Below are 20,755 nucleotides of genomic sequence, written 5' to 3'. Positions count from 1 at the left end.
ACTCAAACACTGTAACAAAAACAACAACCCCAAAATTTTTTAGCAAGAAAACTCCCAAGAAATTGCTTTGTGGAGTACTGAGACCTTTGTCATTTTATCATGAATGTACTAGTTATTCAGTGGTGGGGGTGCCGCGGGGGGGTGTTGAGGGAGAGGATGAAAAGGTAGGATAAAGTTTTAACATCTATCTGAAGATGACTACAGATACTTCTAGTACATAATATCTGGTAAGCCTAAACGTGCACCTTTGTAAAATCCTCATATTTTCTTTGTGAAAATGTTAATTCTCTACTAAAATCTTAACACATAATTTAATTTATACATGCTGTTCTTTTTTTGTAACAGCATCTTTCCTTGTTGACTACATACTGTTCTGGTGTTCCACAGTGTATTGTATTCTCTGTGTTATGAAAAACCACAGAGATAAAACCTATTGATCAAGAAGGGTGACTTTCACCACGGAAGTGGTGTCTTAGGCCCCTTACTTTGGGGACCTCCCACTGTGTGTTGTGTACAGCAAGCTTCTGAGTTGACTTTCTTGTTACTTTAACTTGGTGACTGCCAATCAGTGCTGCTGCCTTTGAGTTACCGCAGCCAGGGACCACTGCTGCTCAGAGGATTTTGATATTTGAGGCACTCCACTATGTGACACGGATGTTTTAGCTGTTACCATCAATAAGGATGAACACTGAGCCATTTCTCTTTTCCTCTCTTCCTACCCCCACACCATACTGTGAGAATATAGTTTAAGAAAATATTTTCTTTCACACCATAAGATAGTTCCTAAGTTTTTAATCGACTTTATACACAGCTGATGACTAGGGTGCTCAGAATACAGTTTATTGGAAGAAAATGAAAACCGCCTATGACATAAGGAGATCTAGGTTTGCCTTCTGACTCTTCATTTATAAACTGTAGACTTTAGATAAGACTTTCTCTCATGACTCTATGTTTTATAATACATAAAATGAAGATAATAATCCATATTTATACTACAGGGTTCTCTTACAACTCAAGTAAGATAATGGAGAAATATCTATGAGTTATGAACTCTACAGATACTTGTTAATACCAAAATAATTATATATTCATAAGAATCATAAAAGCTAAACCCTACTTAAATACTAAATCTCCATATGGTAAATGGAATTTCAGTGCCACATACAATGGACACTGCTGATGGTCTACTGAGAAATGATTCACACAAGTCTGTTCTCATTCCCTCCTCCATTTGTAAGACTATGAATTTTTCCATATCATATAAGCAAAAGAAGGATTTCTCTAAAACATCTATAAATAATTTCTTCATCCAACATCAAAGAATACTAAAAGAAGTTGACCTCAATTTAATTTTTCATCTATACTGTATGGTTTCCCAGCTGTGTTCTTCGTTTTCGTGGCTCCTTAATTAATGAGGCCAATGACATGTCTTTTTGATATTTTCCTCTGCTGTCCCTTTATATGACACATTGAGCTATGTTTGTGAGAACCTTTGCCAAAGCCAGTAAAAACTTCATTGTACACGGCCAGGAAAAAAAAAAAAAAGAGCACACAGTAGCATCTTTTTTTTCCTCACTAACAGAGTCAGCAATTAACAAGTATAATCAGACAAACTAAAGCTTAGAGTGTCGAGGATAGATTCTTTGTGATTCAGGATGTTAAGGAAGTTTTCAAAGTGCTCACACAGTCAAAATGCTACTATTATAAGCTGCCATGTGTTTGTAAAAGTAGCGTTTTTGGAAGTGCTTCTCTTATCTCATCTCTGGGTTGGAAACCTCCCCATCTTTGCAGATTACACTAACAAGCCGTATCCTTTAGCAAGAACTCTATTAACTGCCTGACCATTTAAACGGACACTTGCTGAGGCATCTTTTAAAGCAAGTACTTACTGATAATAATTTGATGACTATTCTAAAAAGGAAGAAGGGAAACAAGGAGTATGTTGCCCTGTCTCAATGCAGCTCTCTTCACTACAGGGCCATGATGAAAACCAAGAATCATAGCATTCTCCCAATCCACTTGAAGCTTGAGAGAAAGTGAAAATCAAACCATGATTGCAGTTACTCTGGAAGGTTCTGTTGAGAGTTGATGCTGGAGTTAGGACCTGGCAAAGATTAGTTCTAGAACTTTGACCATTAAAAAAAATGTATTCAGTTTTTAAAATTGTCAAAACTATCAGAGATAGGTATCTTTTGTGAAGGTGGGGACAGAACCAGAATCCCTGAGGGAGTGCTGGAGAAAACACACAAAAGCTGACTCATCAAGGTTCAGGAAGACATTTTCCATCTATAATCCCTGGGGCTGCCTACCAGGGCCCAGACTGGCATAGGGTGAGAAAGATGCCTAGAACACAAACATAAGGAAGCACTCTATCTCTAGCATACCCTAGTCCCAGTCTTCCTGCCTACAGAGGCATCTGATCAAATAACTTCATTTTAACTACATATACACAATGGAATATTACTCAGCCATTAAAAAAATACATTTGAATTGGTTCTATTGAGATGGATGAAACTGGAGCCCATTATACAGAGTGAAGTAAGCCAGAAAGTAAAACACCAATACAGTATACTAATGCATATATATGGAATTTGAAAGATGGTAACGATAACCCTATATGTGAGACAGAATAAGAGACACAGATGCATAGAACAGTCTTATGGACTCTGAGGGAGAAGGTGAGGGTGGGACGTTCTGGGAGAATAGCATTGAACATGTATATTATCATATGTGAAACAGAACACCATTCCATGTTCAATGCATGAGACAAATGCTCAGGGCCGGGGCAATGGGATGACCCAGAGGGATGGGATGGGGAGGGAGGTGGGTGGGGGGTCCAGGAGGGGGAACACATGTGAACCCATGGCTGATTCATGTCAATGTATGGCAAAAACCACTACAATATTGTAAAGTAATTAGCCCCCAACTAAAATAAATAAATTTATTAAAAAAAAAAGAACCAATGGAGATCTACATCTTCAACAAGGACAGCAATGAGCAGAGACCTCTGCATTCTTCCATTATACATTAGGGTTTTCAACATGCTTTCATATATATTCTCACATTATGCCAGCCACAACCTTCTGAGGCTAACAGTGTGCTATGTTATTAATCCCACCACAGAGATGAACAGTCAAAGGCTTTGGCATAGTCAATACAGCAGAAATAGATGTTTTTCTGGAACTCTCTTGCTTTTTTGGTGATCCAGCAGATGTTGGCAATTTGATCTCTGGTTCCTCTGCCTTTTCTAAATCCAGCTTGAACATCTGGAAGTTCATGGTTCACATACTGTTGAAGCCTGGCTTGGAGCATTTTGAGCATTACTTTGCTAGTGTGTGAGATGAGTGAATGGTGCAGTAGTTTAAACATTGTTTGGCATTGCCCTTCATTGGGATTGGAATGAAAACTGACCTTTTCCAATCCTGTGGCCACTGCTGAGTTTTCCAGATTTGCTGGCATATTGAGTGCAGTACTTTCACAGCATCATCTTTTAGGATTTGAAATAGCTCAACTGTAATTCCATCACTTCCACTAGCTTGGTTCGTAGTGATGCTTCCTAAGGCCCACTTGACTTCACATTCCAGGATGTCTGGCTCTAGGTGAGTGATCACACCATTGTGGTTATCTGAGTCATTAAGATGTTTTTTGTATAGTTCTGTGTATTCCTGCCACCTCTTCTTCTTCTTTTTTTTTTTTTACTTTTATTTCTTTTTTAAATTAGTTTATTTTCTATTTTTTAACTTTACAATATTAACTTTACAATATTGTATTTGTTTTACCATACATTGACATGAATCCACCATGGGTGTACATGTGTTCCCCTTCCATAACCCCCCTTCCACCTCCCTCCCCATCCCATCCCTCCGGGTCATCCCAGTGCTCCAGCCCCGAGCATCCTGTATCATGTGTTGAACCTGGACTGGCAATTCGTTTCACATATGATAATTTACATGCTTCCATGCCATTCTCCCATATCATCCCACCCTCGCCCTCTCCCATAGAGTCCATAATACTGTTCTATTTATCTGTGTCTCTTTTGATGTCTCGCATACAGGGTTATCTTTACCAATTAACTAAATACCATATATATGTGTTAGTATACTGTATTGGTGTTTTTCTTTCTGGCTTACTTCACTCTGTATAATAGGCTCCAGTTTCATCCACCTCATTAGAACTGATTCGAATGTATTCTTTTTAATGGCTGAGTAATAGTCCATTGTGTATATGTACCACAGCTTCCTTATCCACTCATCTGCTGATGGGCATCTAGGCTGCTTCCATGTCCTGGCTATTATAAACAGTGCTGAGATGAACATTGAGGTACACATGTCTCTTTCAATTCTGGTTTCCTCAGTGTGTATGCCCAGCAGTGGGATTGCTGGGTCATATGGCAGTTCTATTCCCCAAATTTTGAGGAATCTCCACACTGTTCTCCATAGTGGCTGTACTAGTCTGCATTCCCACCAACAGTGTAAGAGGGTTCCCTTTTATCCACACCCTCTTCAGCATTTATTGCTTGTAGTCTTTTGGATAGCAGCCATTCTGACGCTGCCACCTCTTCTTAATATCTTCAGCTTCTGTTAGGTCCATACAATTTCTGTCCTTTATTGTGCCCATCTTTGCATGAAATATTCCCTTGGTATCACTAATTTTCTTGGAGAGATCCCTAGTCTTTCCCATTCTATTGTTTTCTTCTATTTCTTTGCATTGATCACTGATGAATGCATTTTTATCTCTCCTTTCTATTCTTTGGAACTCTGCATTCAGATGGGTATATCTTTCTTTTTCTCCTTTGCTTTTAGCTTCTCTTCTTTTCTCAGCTATTTCTAAGGCTGCCTCAGACAACCATTTTGCCTTATTGCATTTCTTTTTCTTGGGGATGGTCTTGATTACTGTCTCCTGTACAATGTCACAAACCTCCGTTTGTAGTTCTTCAGGCACTCTGTCTATCACATCTAATTCTGTGAATCTATTTGTCACTTCCACTGTATAATCATAAGGGATTTGACTTAGGTCATACCTGAATGATCTAGTGGTTTTCCCTACTTTCTTCAATTTAAGTCTGAATTTTGCAATAAGGAGTTCATGATCTGAGACACAGTCAGCTCCTGGTCTTGTTTTTGCTGTCTGTACCAGACCACCTTACCTGCCTCCTGAGAAATATGTATGCAGGTCAAGAAGCAACAGTAAGAACTGGACATGGAACAACAGACTGGTTCCAAATAGGAAAAGGAGTACATCAAGGTTGTATATTGTCACTCTGCCTATTTAACTTATATGCAGAGTATATCATACAAAATGCTGGGCTGGATGAAACACAAGCTGGAATCAAGATTGCCGGGAGAAATATCAATAACTGCAGATATGCAGATGACACCACCCTTATGGCAGAAAACGAAGAAGAACTAAAGAGCCTCTTAATGAAAGTGAAAGAAGAGAGTGAAAAAACTGGCTTAAAACTTAACATTCATAAAACTAAAATCATGGCATCTGGTCCCATCACTTCATGGGAAATAGATGGAGAAACAATGGAAACAGTGATAGACTTTATTTTGGGGGGCTCCAAAATCACTGCAGATGGTGACTGCAGCCATGAAATTAAAAGATGCTTCCCCCTTGGAAGAAAAGCTATGACCAACCTAGACAGCATACTAAAAAGCAGAGATATTACTTTGCCAACCAAGGTCCATCTAGTCAAAGCTATGGTTTTTCCAGTAGTCATGTATGGATGTGAGAGTTGCACTATAAAGAAAGGTGCGTGCCAAAGAATTGATGCTTTTGAAGTGTGGTGTTGGAGAAGACTCTTGAGAGTCCCTTGGACTGTGAGGAGATCCAACCAGTCTATCCTAAAGGAAATCAGTCCTGTATATTCATCAGAAGGACTGATGCTGAAGCTGAAACGCCAGTACTTTGGCCACCTGATGTGAAGAACTGACTCATTGGAAAAGATCCTGATGCTGGGAAAGATTGAAGGCAGAAGGGGACGACAGAGGATGAGATGGTTGGATGGCATCACCAACTCGATGGGCATGAGTTTGAGTAGGCTCCAGGAGTTGGTGATGGACAGGGAGGCCTGGCATGCTGCAGTCCATGGGGTCACAGAGTTGGGCACGACTGAGCAACTGAACTGAACTTAACAGAGATGAACAAACAAGTTTAGAGCAATGACAGGATTTAATCAAAATAGTAGAGGTAGAACTTGAATTCAGGACTCTGACTCTACTCATTATACTACCCAACACCAACTCTTCCTTTGAGGTCCTTTATAACATCAGATTTCATGACCTATGTTGATTAGAATTATTCATCAAGTCACTGCAGTGGCTGATTAACAAAGAAATAACCTTTAATTTGTCTGTTGTCAACTGCCCATATAACAGCCTTATGAGAAATGAAAAACGAACACAAATAATTCATCTAATAGGTCTTAATTCTAGGCTTTAACACTTTACAGGTAACCAAAGCCATTTAAGTCAACCTCCCAGGTGATTTTTTTCCCTACTATCATTAGTTGCTTAGTACAATCATATTTTTGTTTATGTTATTATCATTAAGGGCTTAGAAACCATTATTAGCAGCATATGGGTAACTTTGCTAAGAGTTGTAAAGAAGCTGAGATTAGGGCATAGGGCAGGTTTATATAATATCAAGTTTGAGCCTTCTCTCCCTGTAGTAAGAGATGTTCAGAAAAGAGCGTGGGGTGAGGGGTGGGGGCTGGGGGTACGGGGGCGGGGGAAGATCCTTTCCAGTGAGCAACCTGTCTCTGCACAGGACTGCTTCAGACAAAACCTAACACTAACCAGAAACATAATTTAGTTGTCTACAAAAGAAAAAAAAAAAAAACTTTTGAGTTGCAAATCTAATTTCCTGTATATAGTGGATTAATGTAGAGAGAATCTAAATTATTTATAAGTGAAGAGAGACTTACTTCTCCCCATGTTTTCCTGTGGTCTCCAGTAGATCCTTGGATGATGAGTCCCTCTGCAAAACACAGCACACACATAGTCAGATTCAAGTTCCATTAAAACTGATGCTGTCAACATGAGCATTTCATGTCAGTGCTTTCCAATCTTGCCCCCTTATATAAATAAAGCTGATATCTAACCTCAGAAGATGGAAACACAGTATTCTGGAACACATGGGCTCCATATCAGTTGGCTATGACCTTGTTTATCTGGCATTAGTTTCTGCCCTTTCCAAATAAAAGTCATCAAATTGCTCACGTGCTTCTCTCATAGGAAAGCAGTGACATCAACAAAAAAAGGTGGACAAAAATGCCAAAAGGCTCAATTTTAATAACAAGGCTAGTGTGTTATTAGCCTGCCTATCCCTGGTTTCTCTTCAGTGTCACTCTGTGACAAATCCAATACCCTTTAGAGCGTAACATTTTCCTGAATGGTGTCAAACAGCAGTACCTCTAATCAAATTATCCCTCCGGCAAAGCAGCCCACAGAGTTACTACCAGTAAACAGCATGAATCAATAATAACTATGAGCTACTGGCAACAGAAACTTCGGAGGAGAAAAATACATACTGCAAATGCAGGTGTGCATGGAGGAGCAGCAATTCTGTTTCTTTAGGAAAACACACATACAGAAGCTAATTTATACCACAATGGTTTCATTTTCTTACAGGGTTTAATCACAAAACTACCACACATTTACTGTTCACGTGTCACATTCCCAATATGGAGCTAAGCACCAGAGAGGCACAATTCTAAGACGTAATTTATCACTATGTTAAGGAATATATAACCTGCTTAAGTCAAACATATAGAGGAGAGTAATGTCATCAACCTGGACACATAGATCATTCCCAATTTCAGTTCCCCTCACAAGAAGACCCCCTAGCAACGATGCACAGAAAATGTGCATATGCCCATTGTGAAGATGCTAGGCTAAAGCACCCTGCTGGACAACAGAGACTGAACAGGACCACATGAGAAGGGTGAACGGACTGGATCCACCCTGACCACATCACCCTCCTCCCTGGGGGGAGGAGAGGAATATGGATTCCATACTGGGAAAAGAGAGCCAAAGGTGGGCATCCAGCTCCCCTACCATATAGGACACTTCCCAGGAGGCCCACTCAGGTCTTGCCTTATGGAGATCACTGGAGCAATCTGCCGCTTGACTACTGGGAATTGGAAAGAGATGGAGAAGGGGGCGGGGCTCAAAGCAAACAGTGCTCAGGCCTTGGCAAATGGCATTTCTGCTCACATCCATGCCTGAGCAAAGATCCTGGCCAGCAGATCTGGCCGTTTGCAGAGCTAAGCAGGTGGCCCCTTCTGACTAGAGAGCTCAGGTGGTAGTTCTACTTGATCTGGATCTACAATCAGTGGAGCTTCTTCTACCATCCAGCCCATGAAGACAAGCAAATGCCTAGCCCTGCTAAGTGCTGAGCATAGCCTCCAGTTTCTCCTTCCAGGAAGCCTGGCTGGGGAACCAGAGCAGCTATGAACTCATCTTACAGCCCCGATTGGTCAGACAGCCAAGCTCGTAGTCCTGCACAATTGCTGAGCATAACCACTGGCCCCACAAAACCAGGGAGCTGGAACAGTGACCCTGGGCAATAGAAGAACCCAGCCTATGGGACTGCTAGAGAGGCAGAGCAGAGCCTACACTCCCAACTCAGCCATGGAGCCTAGCCTTACAACTCTGATAATCACAGGAGCCCAGCCTACGGCCCTACCCACTCGCTGGAAACAGCCTGTGGTCTTGCCCACGCAGGAAGCCCAGCTAGTAATCTTGCCCAATGAAGAAGGGTAGCCTGCGGTCCCACCCAACAAGGCAGCTCAGCAGCATGCAGCCTTGTTCAACTTCATGGCAGTGTCTGCGGCCCCACCTAATCCTGGAGCACAACCTGAAGCCATGTGCAAACACTCTGTCCTGCCTGGGGCCCTGCTTAAACATAAAATCCAGCCAGCAGTACCACTGGGTTGTGGAGTGCAGTCTAAGATCCCACACAACAAGGCGTGACTGCTGAACCCAACCCATAGTCCTGCTCAATCATGGAATTGAATCTGTGGCACCACCCTACCAACAACACAGTGTGGGACTTTACCCAACTGGAGGTAATATCAGAACTCAGCTAGTGGTCCCATCTCACTGCTGAACAAAACCAGTAGCCCTACCCAAACAGGGAGATGGTCACCTAGTAGTTCCGCTTGAACATGGAGCCCAGCCAATAGGCCTACCCAACAGTGGAGCCCAGTCAGTGGCATTTCCCCCAACCTCAGAGCATAGGCAATGGCCTCACCCAGTGAGACTCCAAGTGCAAGCCCTGCTGACTGTGGAAGCTACCAGCTGACCCGTCCAGCAGCTGAAAGCTATCATGAGTGGTGAAGGTCTTTCTCTACAGAAGTGAACCTGTAAAGTCTGGAGGAGGAGACTGCTTAAACAAATGCACAGACACCAATGCAAGGAATCAAGGAATCATGAAACAAACAGGTAAACATGACATCACCAAAAGAAACTAAAAGTTACAACATCTGACCCTAATGAAACATAGGTCTATAAGCTGTCTGAACAAGAATTCAGAAAAATCCTCTTAAAGAACTTTCAGTGAACTACAAGAACACATTGACAACTAAAGAATATCAGGAAAATAGTACATGAACAAAACAAAAAGTTCAAGAAGTGAACAGAAACCATAAAAAAAAAAAACAGAATTTTGGGGGGGTTGATGGAAGTGTCCACTGGTTTTTCTTTAAACTTTTAATTTTGTATTGGGGTATAGCCAATTAACAATGTTGTGATAGTTTCAATGAACAGCAAAGGGACATAGCCATACATACACATGTATCCACTCTTCCACACACTCCCCTCCCATCCAGGCTGCCACATAACATTGAGCAGAGTTCCATATCTTATACAGTAGGTCCTGGTTGGTTATCCATTTTAAATCTAGTAATGTGTACATGTCCATCCCAAACTCCTTAACTATCCCTTCCTCCTTTCCTTCCCCCCAACAACCATAAGTTCGTTCTCTAAGTCTGTGAGTCTCTTTCTGAAAAACATAAATCTTAGAGCTGAGGAATACAATAACTGAAGAATTCAATAGAATAAAATGTTAATATCTAGCAATAATTACTTTAAACATAAATGGGTTAAATTCTCCAATCAAAAACAGCATGGCTGAGTGGATAAAAAATAATATTTCAATGATATGCTGTCTACAAGAGACTCACTTTACTTTTAAGGACACATATAGGGTGAAGTAAAGGGATGGAAATAGATATTCCAAGCAAGTAGAAACCAAAAGAAAGCAGGGATAACTATACTTAGATCAGACAAGGTAGACTTTAAGCTAAATATAGCCATGAGAGACAAAGAAGGCCATTATATAAAGAAAAAGGAGTCAATTTCATCAAGAAGATATAACAACTGTAAATGCTTATGCACTCAATATTGGATGCACTTAAATATATGAAGCAAGTACTACTACAAATAAAATGAGAAACAAACAGCAATACAGTAACACATGCTGACTTTAATATCCCACTCTCAACAATGGATATATCATCCAAATAGAGAATCAATCAGCAAACAGTGGATTTTAACTACACTACAGACTAAATAGATCAAACAGACAGAGAGCATTCCATCTAACAGTAGCAGAATACACATTTTTCTCAAGGATAGAGAAACTTTTTCTAGGATTGATCGTGTGGTAGGCCAAAAAATAAGTTTCAACAAATTCAAGAAGGCAGAAATTATATCAAGCATCTTTTACAAACACAATATTATAAAGTTAGTAATCAATAACTAGAGGAAAGCAAGAAAAAATTCAGGTACATGGAAATTAAACAACATCTTCCTGACCAACCAATGGACCAAAGAAGAGAAATCAAAAGGTAAATAAAACAAATCTTGAGATATACAAAAACTGAAATATAATACAAGAAAACCCATCAGATGCAACAAAAGTAGTTCTAAAAAGTTTATAGTGGTAAATTTATAAAAGAAAAGAAAGATCTCAAAAGAACAACCGAACTTTAGCCCTGAAGAAATTAGTAAAGAAATTAGTAAAAGAAGAACAAACTAAGCCCCAAATTAGTAGAGGAATTAAATACTAAATATTAGAGCAGAAATAAATAAAATAAGGAAGAGAAAAGCAACAGAGAAGATTAACAAAACTAAAAGTTGGTTCATTGAAAAGATGAACAAAACTGACAAATTTTTAACTAGACCAATAATAAAAATGAAGATCCAAATAAATACAAAGAGTCACGAGACGACTATGAACAATTACCCACCAACAAATTAAACAACCTAGAAGTACTAGCATTAAGAAAAAAAGACAAATAGACTGAAAAAACAGAATCCTGAGTCCAGAAATAAATCCAAGCATATAAAGTCAACTAATATTTGACAAGGGAGCCAAAAACACTCAATGGGAAAAGACAGTCTCTTTAACAAGTGATTCTGGGAAAACTAGATATTCACACACAAAAAAATTGAAAATGGACTTCCTGCCTTGCACCATAGACAAAAATTAACTGTAAATGAACTAAAGACTTAAATGTAAGACTTGAACTCATAAAAAATCCTAGGAGAAAACAAAGGGGAAAAAACAGGCAAAAAAAAGCACAAATTAATGAGACTACATCAATCTAAGAAGCTTCTGTATAGAAAAGAAATGATCAACAAAATGAAAAGGCAACCAAAGGAATGGGAGAGTTTATCTGCAAACCACATATCCAATAAAGGGTTAATATTCAAAATATACAAAGAACTTATATAACTCAACAGCAGAAAACAATCAAATTTTAAAATGGGCAATGGATCTAAATAAACATCTTTCAAAAGAAAATACACAAATGGCCAACAGGTACATGAAAAGGTGTTCAACATCAGTAGTCCTGAGAGAAATGCAAATCAAAACAACAATGAGGGGTGGAGGAGTTGCTTCAAGAGGGACAGGAAATATGTATTCTTATGGCTGATTCACGTTGTTGTATGGCAGAAGTCAACACAATATTGTAAAGCAATTATCCTCCAGTTAAAAATGCATTACAAAAATACAACGGAACATCACACCTCACACCTGTTACTATGTCTACTTACAGAAAGATGAGAGATAACAAATGCTAGTGAGAATATGGAGAAAAGGGAACCCTTGGACACTGCTAATGCAAATTTAACCTCGTATAGCCAATGGAGAAAGGAGTATGGAAGTTCCTCAAGAAAATAAAAAACAGAAATAACATGTGATCCAGCAATTCCTCTTTGGGGCATATGGTGAAGGAAAAGAAATCACTATCTTGAAGAGATTTCTGCACCACCATGTTCAGTGCAGCATCATTTATAATAGTTGAGACATGGAAATACCTAAATGTCTACCAACAGGTTCAGGAGATAAAGAAATGCACATGCAAGCACACACACAGGAATATTATTAGTCATAAGAAAGGGAATTCTAACATCTGTGACAACATGGACAAATCTTTGAGAGCATTAGGCTAAGTGAAATAAGGCAGACCCAAATAAACAAATACTGTATAATCTCACTTCTATGTAGAATCTGAAAAAAAAAAACAACTAACAAAAATAGAGAGTAGAATGGTGGGTTGCAAGGGGCAGGGGCAGGGGTGGTGGTAACAATGGGTGAAGATGGTCAAAAGGTACAAACTTCCAATTTTAAGATGAGTAATTTCTGGGGACATAATATACAGTATGATGACTACAGTTATTAATACTTACTGTATATTGAAAAATTCTAAGCAAGTAGACCTTAAAAGTTCTCAACACATCACACAAAAAATTCTAACCATGTGAGGTGACGGATCAGCAGCTAACTAACCTTTATTGTGGCTATCATTTCACAATATATTTATGAATCAAATCATCATATTGTACAAATTTAACTTATACAATGTTATATATCAATTATATCTCAAATAAAGCTGGGAAAGAAAGAAATTAAGTCTATATGAAATAGGGACACTCAGGGAATAAATACGTGACTGAAACCTGATAACTAGTTGTACAACACTGGAAAATTATTTCTATCTCAACTTCCTTGCAAAAGGAAGGGGCAGAACTAGATGAATGTTTCCCAAGTTGATGTCAAAAGGTGCATTATTCAAAAACAAGGCTCTGATCAAATAAATGGAAGAAATGCTATCTTAAGGTTAAACGGGTTTCTTTATTATAAAACTTTTCAGAGCCTTAAAAATGCTAATAAGCAATGTGACAAAAGTATACTCTCTCCATGTGTTTGGCTATACAATCCTTTTCATAAGCAATCAGTATTTCTTAGGAGTTCTATTCTTGTAAGCTCAGTTTGGGAATCCAGACAAGATAACTGCTAAAACCTCTTGCAGTCTGAAATTTCATTACTATCGAACAAGGCAATAATCATACAGAACAAAAGTAAAAAAGTGAATCCAGAAAAAAGTCAAGGGGGTTGATTTTCAGAGTATTTTGGAGCCAAAAGGAACTTGAGAAATCATCTAATGATTTCTCATCAGTTCAGTTCAGTTCAGTTCAGTCGCTCAGTCGTGTCCGACTCTTTGTGACCCCATGAATCGCAGCACGCCAGGCCTCCCTGTCCATCATCAACTCCCTGAGTCCACCCAAAACCATGTCCATCGAGTCGGTGATGCCATCCAACCATCTCATCCCCTGTAACCCCCTCTCCTCCTGCCCCCAATCCTTCCCAGCATTAGGGTCTTTTCCAATGAGTCAACTCTTCACATGAGGTGGCCGAAGTATTAGAGTTTCAGCTTCAACATCAGTACTTCCAATGAACACCCAGGATTGATCTCCTTTACAATGGACTGGTTGGATCTCCTTGCAATCCAAGGGACTCTCAAGAGTCTTCTCCAACACCACAGTTCAAAAGCATCAATTTTTCGGCGCTCAGCTTTCTTCACCGTCCAACTCTCACATCCATACGTGACCACTGGAAAAACCATAGCCTTAACTAGATGGACCTTTGTTGGCAAAGTAATGTCTCTGCTTTTAAATATGCTATCTAGGTTGGTCATAACCTTCCTTCCAAGGGGTAAGTGTCTTTTAATTTCATGGCTGCAATCACCATCAGCAGTGATTTTGGAGCCCAAAAAAAAATAAAGTCTGACACTGTTTCCACTGTTTCCCCATCTATTTGCCATGAAGTGATGGGACCAGATGCCATGATCTTAGTTTTCTGAACGTTGAGGTTTAAGCCAACTTTTTCACTCTCCTCTTTCACCTTCATCAAGAGGCTCTTTAGTTCTTCTTCACTTTCTGCCATAAGGGTGGTGTCATCTGCATATCTGAGGTTATTGGTATTTCTCCCGGCAATCTTGATTCCAGCTTGTGTTTCTTCCAGCCCAGCGTTTCTCATGATGTACTCTGCATATAAGTTAAATAAGCAGGGTGACAATATACAGCCTTGATGTACTCCTTTTCCTATTTGGAACCAGTCTGTTGTTCCATGTCCAGTTCTAACTGTTGCTTCCTGACCTGCATACAGGTTTCTCAAGGGACAGGTCAGATGGTCTGGTATTCCCATCTCTTTCAGAATTTTCCACAGTTTATTGTGATCCACACAGTCAAAGGCTTTGGCATAGTCAATAAAGCAGAAATAGATGTTTTTCTGGAACTCTCTTGCTTTTTTGATGATCCAGTGGATGTTGGCAATTTGATCTCTGGTTCCTCTGCCTTTTCTAAAACCAGCTTGAACATCTGGAAGTTCACGGTTCACGTATTGCTGAAGCCTGGCTTGGAGAATTTTGAGCATTACTTTACTCGCATGTGAGATGAGTGCAATTGTGTGGTAGTTTAAGCATTCTTTGGCATTGCCTTTCTTTGGGATTGGAATGAAAACTGACCTTTTCTAGTCCTGTGGCCACTGCTGAGTTTTCCAGATTTGCTGGCATATTGAGTGCAGCACTTTCACAGCATCATCTTTCAGGATTTTAAATCACCCCACCTTTTATTTAAAGCAGCAGATCACACTCACAAAATCTTATGCAGAACACTAATATATAAAATGGGTTAGGGCCAAAATCTTCAGGGTGAATTGAGGTAGAGTGCTGCAGTCCCACTTACTGGGATTTCTCCTTGAGGGAGCCTAGAAACTTCATCGGAAAGCAGAGGTTAGTGAGCCCGGACCTTTCTGATTAGCTATTCTGAGAAGGCTTTGGGAAAGAACTGAACTCTCCTATGTAGTCACAGGAAGGTCCTTCACCCTTCCTGGTATCAACTCAATTTTAAGTCACTCCTCCAAGGGTTAAAGTGAAGTCGCTCAGTTGTGTCCGACTCTTTGCAACCCCATGGACTGTAGCCTACCAGGCTTCTCTGTCCATGGGATTTTCCAGGCAAGAGTACTGGAGTGGGTTGCCATTTCGTTCTCCAGGGGATCTTCCCGACCCAGGGATCGAACCAGGTCTCTCGCATTGCAAGCGGACACTTTACCCTCTGAGCCACCAGGGAAGCCCCCTAAATAAGCATTATGTAAAGAGAATCACAAAACTTTTCTCACTCCAGAAAAAAACACATGACAGTTAATACACTAAAATGCAACCCCTGTAGAGACGAGAAGCTACTCAACTGTTAAGCTGGGGAGTCACATGGCTACACTTGGACTTCAAGAAGTTCTGAGTGGCAGCAGTAGGGAAAAGAGGAGATTTGACTGGCGAGCCTTCTTGTACTTTATTTCCTGTTTGTTCTTTAATCTTTAATAGTCTTTTTGCAAAGAATCAAGCCATTCTCAGTTGTGTTCGGGGAACCACAAAAGGAAGGGCTTTCAGGGCTAAGCCAGGACTTTCAAGAGGACTGACCTCTCCAGAGGTCAACATGGTGGAGAGAACAGGTTTCAGAGGCAACTCTCTTCCCGGGGAAGATGAAACCAAGGAGGTAACCATCAGCTGACTCACCTAGTGTTCCAGCAATAAACTTCCAAAGATCTGAACTTTGTTTTAAAGAAGACAATTTCCTGACAGAGGTATAGAGTTTACCGCCTCCTGCCAATAAACCCTGGATTTCCCCAGTCCCAGGTTACTACTCTGGTTCTCCTGTTGCCAGGGTTAAGCTAATTTCTTAAAGTAATGGCAACATACTTAAAAACAACAACAAAGCAGCTTTTATCCAGACATTAACAAATCTAAATAAAAATCACTGTTCCATGGGTTTACCCAGCCTGGCATTAAACATTCTCGACAAGCAGGTTCCACCTTCATTAGCAGTCACCCTACATTCCAGCCAAACCGGCCTCTTCTCATCCCAAAAGTATGCTTTAGACCATTCCAATTCTATGCCTCTGCTCTTCCCTGCATTATCCATACCTACTAAAATCCCATTCATCCCTCACTATTGGTAGTGAAGCCTTTCCCCATTCCATGAACAGGAAGTCATCTCTTTTCCTTTGAACTAAGACAATGTGGAACTTAGGTGCTATCTCGTACAGATGTGCATACCTTACAGTCCATCACACTGCAGTTTTCAGAGGGTAAGTAATTTGTCTTCTATGTCTGTATCTAGGTTGTGCAGGATCATTCCCAATGAGAGCTCCAGTGGCCAGAATCAGGGGAGGCTCTCATACCAAGTATGTTTAGGACACTCTTTTTGCCTAAGTTTCCCTTCGTATATAGATCAATGAATCACACTTCAGTCACTTACGTACCACCCTAGTTGGTTTATTGATTTTTGCTAACTGCATTTATTGTCTTCACTTCAGGTTTCCTTCAATGAAGTCATTTTTTTTAAACTTCACTATTCACTTTAGCCTTATCCTGTAAAATTCTATGTGAAATCATGAGTTCAATATGTTATCTTTTTCTAATGCATATAAAAATGCATAACTGTTAAAGTTCAAAAGCTTTTTCAAGGTTTGCTCTAGTTATTTTGTTTACTTTGTGGAACATTGTTCATTCCTATCTTCAGTCAATTAAAAAAATATTGGGGGTCTTTTACTTGCCAGGCACTGTTTTACCCTTTAAAAGGGCAGTTGTTCTCAACTGAAGGTAATTTTCTCCCCAAATGATGTTCGGCATTATCTACAGATATTTGAGAGGCTGGCGCGGTGGTAAAGAATTCACCTGCCAATGCAGGAGACACAGGTTTGATCCCTGGGTCGGGAAGATCCCCTGGAGGAGGAAATGGCAACCCACTCCAGTATTCTTGCCTGGAAAATCCCATGGAGAGAGGAGCCTCATGGGCTACAGTCCTTGGGGCTGCAAAGAGTCAGACACAACTGAGCACGCACACACACACAAGATATTTTTGCCTGTCAAAACTGGGGAGGGATGCTACTAACATCTCAGGGGTTGAGGCCAAGGATACTGCTAAACATTCCACAGTTTCCAGAACAGTCCTCCACAACAAAGAATTATCTGATCCAAAATGTCAACAATATCCAAGTTAAGAAACCCTGCTTCAGAGAAATGTGGCAAATGAAAGAGACACATTATCTGCTTTTCTGGAGCTTACAGTCCAGGAACAACGTTACAGATGCTACTACTTTCTTCCAGTACATTCAAGTGAGATTCATTAAGTCTACAGTTTTCAGGATTTCTTCTCTGTGGTGTGAATTTCTTATATAAGGCAGGCATTCTGGCACTGAGCAAATTTTCAGAACTGTGGCCTCTTAAATAATGGCAGGTTTCACACATTCCCAACAAGGGTTACCACCAGATCAGAATGTGAGCTTTGCCACCACGTGTCCCAGGGTTTGAGACTTCCCTGCCAATTACTAGCTATGTGGCCTTGGGCAAGTGACTTAACCTCTCCAAGACTCAGTTTCTTCATCCATAATGCAACTATTATTGGTAGCCCTAATTTCACAGACTTTGAGGGAAGATTAAATGTAAACAGTTCTTTGTAACAACAAATAAACAGTGAGCAGGACCTGTGAGGAGGGTAACAAAGATTTTCATTCCCTCAGATGTCTTGGTTCAGTGTAGTTCTGGTGGTCGATCTGATTCAATACATTCAGTTTAGTTCAGTCACTCAGTCGTGTCCGACTCTTTGTGGCCCCATGGACTGCAGCACACCAGGCTTCCCTGTACATCACTAACTCCAGGAGTTTACTCAAACTCATGTCCACTGAGTCAGTGATGCCATCCAACCATCTCATCCTCTGTCATCCCCTTCTCCTCCGTCCTTTAATCCTTCCCAGCATCAGGGTCTTTTCAAATGAGTTAGTTCTTTGCACCAGGTGGCCAAAGTATTGGAGTTGCAGCTTCAACATCAGTCCTTCCAATGAATATTCAGGACTGATTTCCTTTAGGATGGACTGGTTGGATCTCCTTGTAGTCTAAGGGACTCTCAAGAGCATTCTCCAACACCACACTTCAAAAGCATCAATTCCTCGGCGCTCATATTTGATTTTAAAGTTTTAGCATCAGTTGCATGTCCTATTTAAGTTTGGAATGTGTGCCCTCAGTTCTTTAAGAGCTTCCCTTGCCATTTTTGCTGTCCTTAAATGTGCTTGTTCCTCTTTTCCCAAGCTTCCAGTGACAATCAGAGCCTGGAAACTCCTAATCCTGGTAGCGATTCTTCTTTCAGTAATCCTCTGAGATTCAATTATGTCTAGCTCTTTATTAGTTCTGAAACACTGAAGGGTACATTTGAATTTGTAGAGAAGCACTTGGATGACGGTTTTATTTTCGAGCCACATGGCTCTCTCATGGCTGATTAGGTAGGTCAGTCACTTCCCTGTCCTCCACTGTGGAGGACTCAGATACTTGCATTAATTTCTGGACATCCTACTAAAGGCTGTGCCAGTCCTAGTATCCTGCTCTTCCCCAAGCCCCAAAGTCCTTCCGATTTTGAAGAGTAAGTGGGCCTAAGGGCCCTGTGGCATACTCTAGAGTTGAGAGGAAATCCATTGTCTCTTCATGGTGTCTCTTAAAGCCCCAGCTCTCTTTAGCTGCCGTAGGGCCTTCTGTAAGAGGTGAGTTTACTCTACCGGGTTCCTCAGAGCTTCCCCTCTGCATCTTCTCCACTTCCACATCCTCCAAATAATAAAGACTCTACTGGTATATGTTATATATCTATAACAGTAAAGCCATTTCATATACATCATCTTATGAGTGCTCACAACAATAACTTTTGATAAGTGATAAAACTAAATTTCAAAGAAATTGACTCACGCATGTTCACATCATCAGTAAGGAGGAGAGTCCCAGGATTGTTGTTTTCAGTTCATCAACAGATTTACATCAATTTGGTACACTTTCATACGTGTACAGCTCAAAGACTTCACAAACACACTTGCTCTAACCGGCATCCAGATTAAGATTTGGAACACACTCCATAGGATTTTAACCGAGGGGTTCCGACACCAAGTCCAGTGCTCTTTAAATGATACCTGTAAATCATACACATAGGCATCCAACATATTTTTAGTTACTGCTTCTAAATGTCAGAATTTTGCTAAGCACTGCAGAGTTGATGGTAAATAAGACAGATTTGATCCCTGCCCTAATACAGCTTAGAGTCTATGGGGGTCATAATAATTTATTTTTAAAAAAACCATACATAAAGGAGCTTAAGGGATTAGAGGAACTTTAAAAAGTTCAGTATGGCTTCAGCGTGGCAAGAAAGAGAAGAGGTTAGAGAAAGAAACAGTCAAATCATACAAGGCTTCACTGCCTGAAAAAGAGTTTGGATTCTAAATGTTGTGGAAGAGTGATAAACAATGCCCCTTCTTCATAAAACAACCTCTTCCCAAAGAGCTGGTTGAATTCTTCAATTGCTCTAACCTTTGGGAACTTACTCCACACCATTCACTTCACTAGGCCCATTAACCTCAATGTATAAATAAAATAACTGACATAAAGGCTTAATATATATATTTTAATATGTACATATTAAGTACTAATATAATAATTATTATAAAATTCTAAATCATGATATAAAATAATTTTAAAATTTATATGTGTATATAATATATAAATATTTATAAATGCTGTTCCTCCCAGTGATATACACAAAACAGCAGCATCAAACGTGCTATCAGATATTGCTGCATTACCTGGATACTCATCTTTTAAAATGTGGAGAGCAAAGTGAGGCAAGTTTACAGATGAAGAAAGGACAATCAGCACAATCGTCTTTTCAATTCAACAAATACTGTGACTATGCAAATACATATTGTGTTTCTACCATGAGCCTAGTTGCTGGAGAGACAGCAGTAAATCAAAAAGACAAAAATCCCTGCCCTCAGAAAAGTTACAACCTAGATGGGTGGGCGCCTGTGCTTGTTTACTGAAAGAAGCAAAATGTATAGTATGCTAAATTGTGACAAATAGCGGTGCACACAAAGGATAAAAAAATTAGGCCTGAAAGGAGGATAGGGATTATTTAAATCTGTGTAAACAGGAAAGTATTTTTTGAATACTTGTCTTTTTATTATTTTATCAATGACATAACCACTGACGTATACCAGGGGTCAGCAAACTTTTTCTGTAAAGGGCCAAACTATTTCTGTAAACTGTTTCTGTAAATGTTGAGCTTTGCAGGCCAGATGGTCTCTGCTTAAACTATTCGACTTTGCTGTTGTAGCACAAAAGCAGCCACAGAAATGAAATTGTGTGTGGCTGTGTTCTAATAAAACTTTATTTATGGATAGTGAAATTGAAATTTTATATCATTTTCGTGTGTCATGAAATTTCCTTTTAAAAATTTTCAACCATTTAAAAGCATTCTCACTTCATGGGCCATATAAAACAGGCACAAGCCATTATCTGCCAATCCCAGGAGTATACTGGGAAATGGCTTACTGAATTTCCATAAATCAACAAGTCAAAAGAAATCCAAGT

The 20,755-nt window shown here is 39.9% G+C and overlaps 1 protein-coding gene across 1 annotated transcript in view; it reads right to left on the bottom strand.

Moving 5' to 3' along the window:
* The window catches only part of PRRG1 (proline rich and Gla domain 1), a 147,825-nt gene that overhangs the window by 88,671 nt on the left and 38,399 nt on the right, over positions 1–20,755 (bottom strand). The window contains exon 3 of the mRNA XM_081564085.1: positions 6,929–6,981. Within this exon, the coding sequence (XP_081420211.1) occupies positions 6,929–6,981 (53 nt within the window). The remainder of the gene's footprint in view (positions 1–6,928; positions 6,982–20,755) is intronic.

This window comes from Giraffa tippelskirchi, chromosome X, assembly GCF_054371585.1.
Source record: "Giraffa tippelskirchi isolate mGirTip1 chromosome X, T2T-mGirTip1v1.2.pri, whole genome shotgun sequence".
Taxonomy (NCBI): Eukaryota; Metazoa; Chordata; class Mammalia; order Artiodactyla; family Giraffidae; genus Giraffa; species Giraffa tippelskirchi.
Note: the sequence above shows the minus strand (reverse complement) of the source record. Positions and strands in the feature narration are given on the sequence as shown.